The 6,960-nt window shown below is 50.5% G+C and overlaps 1 protein-coding gene across 1 annotated transcript; it reads left to right on the top strand.

Annotated features, from left to right (window-relative positions):
* The first annotated feature begins 4,724 nt into the window (after window positions 1–4,724).
* On the top strand, window positions 4,725–6,700 carry LOC105697221. The gene is made up of 4 exons (XM_012420350.1): window positions 4,725–5,067; window positions 5,150–5,298; window positions 5,383–5,695; window positions 6,388–6,700. The coding sequence occupies exons 1-4, from the start codon at window positions 4,934–4,936 to the stop codon at window positions 6,698–6,700; spliced, it is 909 nt and encodes a 302-aa protein (XP_012275773.1). The 5' UTR covers window positions 4,725–4,933.
* The last annotated feature ends 260 nt before the right edge of the window (window positions 6,701–6,960 follow it).

Here is a 6,960-nt window from a genome sequence, read left to right as displayed (position 1 = left end):
GACTTGAGCTATGGAATAAAAAAAAAAAGGAATCAGTCGTCGCCGAAAAAGCGAGTCGAACAGTTTTGTTGGATCACCGTGAAATGAAAATTATCCTTTCTACCCATCACATTTTCCTTTAATATATCATTCTTTTATGCAAATCAAGCCTTGTATCCTCTCGCTGCAAGGTCCCACACACTTATGACTCGATCGAATCTGATTGCTGCCAAAAATGGCCAATGTGTAAAACGTTTATAATCAATAGGAAAGCAATTGCAAGTACAAAAGATCAGTTAACTGAAATAAATATATATTGTTAACATGTACATTGTTACCTGAACTATATATAATTGCAAGGAAGAATTGCTTTGCTGGAAAGGAAAATTGATGTTAATTACAATATTTTATGTACTCAATCTGACGTTTCTTGGGCCGTGCTTGATCGTAATGCATATATCTTTGAGTTAACCATTTTTTCTTTTTCAGCGCAATGGACATAATTGCGCGTGTGAATCATGGTACTAAGAGTCGTCTGGGTGAAAGCCGCCTCACATGGCCTCCAGGACTCGGACGCGTAGTCCCGAGGGAGGATATTCCCAGGAATCGATGGTCGTCTCCTGTCACTGCGATCTCCTTCCTCGGTCATTCGAGGACACCTCTTGGAGAGCTTCGACGCACCTCCTTTCGCGGAACGAGTGACGAGCCACGAGGTGCCGAAACGAAAAAGCTTTTACCAGTTATATTTCCAAGGGAACAATAGTCATCTCCGAGAATCGTGAAGGGGTGTCTCCATCGTCCCCGAAGATCGCCCCTCCCAGAGGACGTCAACGCGCCACGTCTCGCGTTTCACGCGGTGTTTCAGAGCCGAGCCCAAGGTCGGACGTCTTCGGTGTACCGGCCTCTGCATAAAGGCGAAGACGAGAGCTTTTACGGCATTTTATGGCTTTTTATAGGTTTTTATGGTAGGGTTGAGCGCATGCGACCCTTGAGGAAGAAACCCACCCCCGTCTTCGAGGCGAGATCTGGACGCTTCGTCGAGGAACCCGCAGACTGACCTGCCCCATCACCTTGGCCGTGCTTCGAAATAAACTCACGACGTTGAAATCGTTTAAAATGACATGAAAGTAGAGTCCAAGGAGCCTCGTCTATGGAACTTTTCTTCGAACCAGGTGTACCCAAACGTTTCAAATTTTACAATGTGAACACGGAAGCTCAAAGGAGGGCCCTGACCCTCTTCAAATTTTAATTTTTCCAAAATTTGTTTACAGGTGTTTTTAAAATTTACAAAAAAAAAATAATTAAATTTCATGCGCCTCAGGGCCTTTCTTCTAGCACCCATATTTATGAGTTAGGATCAATTTAACGCCTCGTAGGTGCTTGGTCCCATTACCACGATTCGGGACGCGGAAACGTTCCGTCAAACTCCGAGTATCCCTGATCGTTTCATAACGGAGAACGTCGGAAAAAGGACAGTATCCCGTGAGTGGTGTTTCGGAATGAATGAAAGTTTCCTCGTGACCGTTTATGCGTGAAACTCTTCGGGGGAGCGTATCGACAATCAAAGTGTAGTCGAGCAGTGATCCGAGGGGCAAGAAGCAGCCGAAGAGTTTCCCAAGCGAGCTCTCGGTTGACGTCCTCCGGGAAACTTGTCCGAACTAATAACGCCTTTTCACGCCTTTCACCCTCAAGAGAAGGGACCGAGGGAGTTTTCCGGCGGAAAAGAAGGACAACGGAGTAGCTTGCTTCTCCTGGCTCGTGTAAATTGCCTCCCCGCTGCCATGTACGGCGGTGCCGCTATATATTGGCGAAACTTTCACGCTGGAGCGAAAATTTCCAAATTAAATACTAACACCAAGATCTATTCTGAACCGCTGCGCAGCTTCTCGACCCGTTGAGTCGACGGTAATTTTTCTAGGGAACGAACGATCCTGGAATTTCGCTTCGATAGATCCAGAGTCCTAAAACGGTAATCGAAAGTCGACACTGGCGTTCATGGATGGAAGTATCGTTAAAAAAAAATGTCAACCGTTTCGCTGGACACTTTGGGGGGTTAAGTCATTATCGACCTGCCAAGTCCTGAATTTTATGTCGTTCAACCACGAAAAATTCCAAATGAAATTCTAACACCGAGATCTCTCTCGTAACCTGCGTGTAGTTTCTTGACTCGTTAACTTGACGGTGATTTTTCGGAAACGAACGACGCTCGGAGGATCCTCAAATTTTCTCATGAATCGATCCGGAACCCTGAAACGCTAACTGCTAGTCAACGAAGGTATTCAGAGACGGTAGAATTTTGAAAAGGAGACTAGACAATTTCGTCGAACATTTTACTCAATTTTACGCGGCGAAGTCGTCTTCGATTTACCCAAGTCCCGAATTTCACGTCGGTCGACCGCGCCGAGCTTCAGTTGTCAGTCCTCCTCGCGGGAGCCACCAGGGCAAAATCGGTCGTCCTGGAGTCTCTGGGGATCCGTCCCTTCCCAGATAACGAGGATCCTTCGCCGTTCCTGCCGAAGAACCTCGAGAGAGTCCGTTCCCTTATAACATGGCGCGGGGCCGGAAACCGCAAGCTTGGCGAAGAGACTCGACGAACGAGGAGGAGCGACTCGTGCCTCTTCGTCGCAAACCAAAAAGTCCAATGCATCGCGTCCGACCGGTAGGTGGGAAATCCGTGACCGAGGAGGTCTACGGGTTCCTGGGTGACCTGGCAGCCCTGGACGCCCATCACAGGAGGTGCAAAGGAAGCTGTCAAAGATCTCCTGGCTGGCGACCGCGTCGCGGACGACTTTCGACCTGCGAGGCATATCTTCGAGAGCATCGAGATCCGTTCTCCAGCAAGGATACACCAGGTTCCATCCCAGAGACCGTGGACCTGGACGCCTCCAGCAGGGACGTCTCCACCGCCGGTTCCTTCTGTACCGAGCCGCCCGATCCCTCCACCAGGTCCGACGCCAGCACGCGCGCCCTCGTGAAAAGGCGATCCCTCGTCAGGATCCTCGAGAGCTACATTCGAGCCGGAATAGAGAGAGGTAGCATACGTTCCTATCGTTGACAAATTTCCTCATTGACATTTTCCTGGGACTCTTGACAGGGAAGCGCCGAGCGAAGAGGTACGTCTGCAAGGCGCTCTCCTTCGGAGTGAACTCTGGGTACCTCATCCCAGCCGACCCCGATGGACAGGTGTTGCGAGTGTCTCCAACCCTGTCAGGCTTTAAGGTGACCACGAAGAAGGGCGATGGAAACGTAGGCGGGAGGAGGAAAAAGGCACCTAAGAAAGCAGAGGGGAGGAGAGGAGACGCGGACAGAGGGATGGTCCCACAGAGGAAGAGTTCTCCAAGACCGCCGCGCAAGAAGAGTCCCAAATGCGGTTTTGGCAGAGAGGTGGTGCCTCTCAAGAAGAAGATCAGATCCACAACGAGGATTCCTAGGGTTGGGAAGATTGGGGAGGAGGCATCCATCAGGAAGAAGCCTGCGACTGCTCCTGTTTCAGGAACCAGGGGGAACAGGCGAGGGAGAACCACCGCGTTTGCCAAGTGAGACCAGGGTTCACATTGTGGGGTCTCTTTCAGACTTACCTTTCTCTTTGGCGAGTGACCTTTTCCTCGACCTCGAACGCCTTTTGATCTCTCTCTTTTTTCGAATTTTGTGAATTTTCAGAGAAACTGCGGAGGAAGGGAGGCCCAGGAAGTCCAGGCGATTACATCGCGGTGCCACTCCGGCTCCCGACGTCGTCAGGGCTTCGACGAGCCAGGACGACGCGTCTCCGCCTCCCGGTGCAAATGAGAAGGACCGCGGTGGGGATCAAAGGAGTCTTGGAGACCAACGACTTCAATCGACAGCCTCTGAAAAAGGCTTCGAGCCCGTTAAAGAGGAGAGGTGCTCCGAGAGAGACGGGGCGAACGACTCGGAGAAGCCCCGGGACGATGACGTCGAGGACCAGGACGTCGTTACCGGGTGCGCTTAAAAGACGCCGGAAAGCATGGGCCCTATTTACGAGCCTTATACATCAATTTCTTCTTGTATTTAGAGGTGTACTTTGCGAAGTGTATTTAAAGTCAACCGAATATACAGACTTTAGGGGGAAACGAGCGTTGTACTTTTTCTTGGAAGAGAGGAAATTTCCGAGAAGGTGTTGAGTGTCCACATTGGGACAACGAGAATTGTGCCTGTCATTTCTATGTATCATGAACCTTATTATAAAATGTTTATATATCCTGAACGTTATTATAGAATGTTCATGTATTATGTATCATGAACGTTATTATAAAAAAAAAGATTACATAAAATTATGGTTACATTTTTTTATCTCGATGTTACTGTATTAATGTTTGTATCGAATGTAACTGGTTCTATGTTTTTCAACTCAATTTAACTTTCTATTTACATTTAACTCAATATGCATTTTCTGGAGTTTCTTCTTAATCGTGGATTCGGGTTAAACCTGAAAATTATTCGTAATAATTCCGTCTCATCGTCACGACGTGGACCATATGTGAACGGTAATCTGCCGATCGATCGGCGCCAACGTCGACTGTCTGGCCCCGAAGAGTTTCACTTATCTGGCGATCGTCAGAAAGTCGCGATCGTCATAGGGATACTCAACCTACGATTGGTTCCTTCTTCTGGCGCAACATTTGGACCAACAAACCTCGACCTCGATCCGCCGTCAATTGTCAAAAATCGGAGCGCCTCGAGGTCTTCGGCGTCAGTTGGCCCGGGCAACGTCGCTCGTTTCTCGTCATCGGCCCTCGGCTTTCGTGTTTCACCCTCGTCCGGACAAACAACTCGTAAGACAAAATTACGCGCCACGACCTCACCCCGACCCCACCACCGAGAAACACAGCCAGGAACCCACAGCTGGGGCCCAAAGAAAATTTCCCGAGTGAAAGAGATCGATATTCAAAGAAAGTATTAAAATAGCCGACCACGGAGGAGAACGCATCCGAAGAAAATGGCGCCGATCAAGCGACACCACGCGAGCCCTTCGTCGAGGAGCCACCAGGACGCCGAGGACGTTGACGAGCACCCGGAAGACCGTAGAGGGAGGCACGATGCCCTGCACCGCGTAGACCACCGTAGACACGAGTTCGTCGGAGACTCTCCTACAAATGTTTCCCTCCCTTAAAACCTCGAATAAATTAAAATAACAATCCTTGGTCATTCTCAGCCATATGGGACCGCTGGACGCCAGGAAGCCGTGCACCATGAGAGCCGGCACCTGGGGAGCGGGCCGTCGTTCCGGTAGGACGTCGATACAGAAACGCTGCTACTCCTGCAGGGACGGCAGGGACTGCTGCAAGGCCGACTGCGGGGAAGGTGAATTTTCTATTCGGTTTCTTTTCAATGAGATTCGTAAAAAAGGTAAGGAAAGCGACTCATGGTGTTTTCACGGATTTCCAGAGCGACTGCGAGCCAGGAAGTACATCCGGAAGGCATTGTCCTTCGGTGTGGACTCGGGGTACCTGATCCCTGCGGACTCGGCCTGCAGAGTCCTTCGGGTGTCCTCGGCCCTGGCGAGCTACAAGGACCAAAAAGCCATGGAACGAGGGTTCGACACTGCCCTGGCACGATCTCATCGGCGCGAAGGCTCCCCGGTTAAGTTCCAGGACTACGAGGTCCAGGACCGACGCAAGGGTCGCAAGGGTCGCAGAAGGCGCCGCTCCAGGTCGAGGTCCAAGAGGAGGCGTGGCCGCGGTAGAAAGCGAAGCAGCAGGTACACCGACGACTGACAATAATTAGACCCCTCGTTAGAGCAATGACCACTCCCACCGCGCAAGACCCGCAAGTGTCCTCCGACTATTTATTATATGCTTTATATATATTATTATTATGTGATACATATATCGTCCTCTTTATACAAAAATCGAATACGTCATGATATTAAACGTCGACTGAAAGAAACGAAAGCGTTGGGTGTGATAGTGATTTCCGGCCTGCGCCTCGAAGGGGTGAGATCGTGCATTAAAAAAAAGACCCGGTTAAAAGAATCAGAATTCCGGTTACTTTAACTGGATTAAACCGTCAATCTCGATCATGCTATTTCTCTGGTTAAAAATGATAGTATATTTCTCGTGAAATAGAATCTGGGTGTGTTCATTCCTTTTTCTGGTAAATCCAAAGAAACTGATTTAGCAGTTTAGCATTCTTTCAGACTTAGGTGTTCGGAATGTATCTAGTCTAATCGAACTCATTGACGATTTCTGGAGATCTTTTAACCAGGCGCATTTGGCAACGTTAACTGGAACTTAATTTTGTCGAGGGTGCTCCTCAAGGTTTTCGATTTTTGACGAATAACTCCGCCGATTCTCCGGGGGGCGAGCAAGGGAGAGAAAGAAAAGAGAGAGAGAAGGGAGCGAGATCCTCCTCGGACGAGTCGCCCACCAACTCTGATTTTGTTCTCTCCAGTAGAGGGGCGCGCCGAGTAGGCAGAGTGCGCGCGCAAAGGCCGAAAGACCCGCCGCACGCGACCGCCGAGGAGGAACCCGAAGAGCCGGACCGGGGACGCGAGGACGACGACGACGAGGAGTACGGCCTCGAGAAGGAGCAGCGCGCCGAGGAGGAGCGGAAGCGAGCAGAAGCCGAGCCGAGGAAGGAAGCGAAACCCTTGGCCCCCGAACCCCCCGATGCCAGTGGAGGAACCAAGAGGGACGAAGACGTATCCGACTTCTCGGCGGACGAGCGTTATTCCGACGACGAGGGACCTCCCGAGAGGGCCTGATACCTTCTCGACTCCCTTCCTGACCAAGACGGCCGTAGTCGTCGTCGTCGTCTTCGTCGTCGTCGTCGTCGTCGTCCAGGCGGCGGACGCTTTCTCGCGTCCCTCGTTGTACGTTCTTCGTCGTTTCCGACGTATCTCGCGTGGTCCTCGAGGATTTCCGTGGCGCACCTTGGTCAGTCACAAATGTACAGCGTGGCAATAAAAGTCCGACATGGAGCGCACTCCAGGTTTCAGAGGTCCTCCAGGTTGCCTTGGTTATT

Source organism: Orussus abietinus, unplaced genomic scaffold, assembly GCF_000612105.2.
Source record: "Orussus abietinus isolate OABI.00-Male unplaced genomic scaffold, Oabi_2.0 scaffold42, whole genome shotgun sequence".
NCBI classification, from domain to species: Eukaryota; Metazoa; Arthropoda; class Insecta; order Hymenoptera; family Orussidae; genus Orussus; species Orussus abietinus.
Note: the sequence above shows the minus strand (reverse complement) of the source record. Positions and strands in the feature narration are given on the sequence as shown.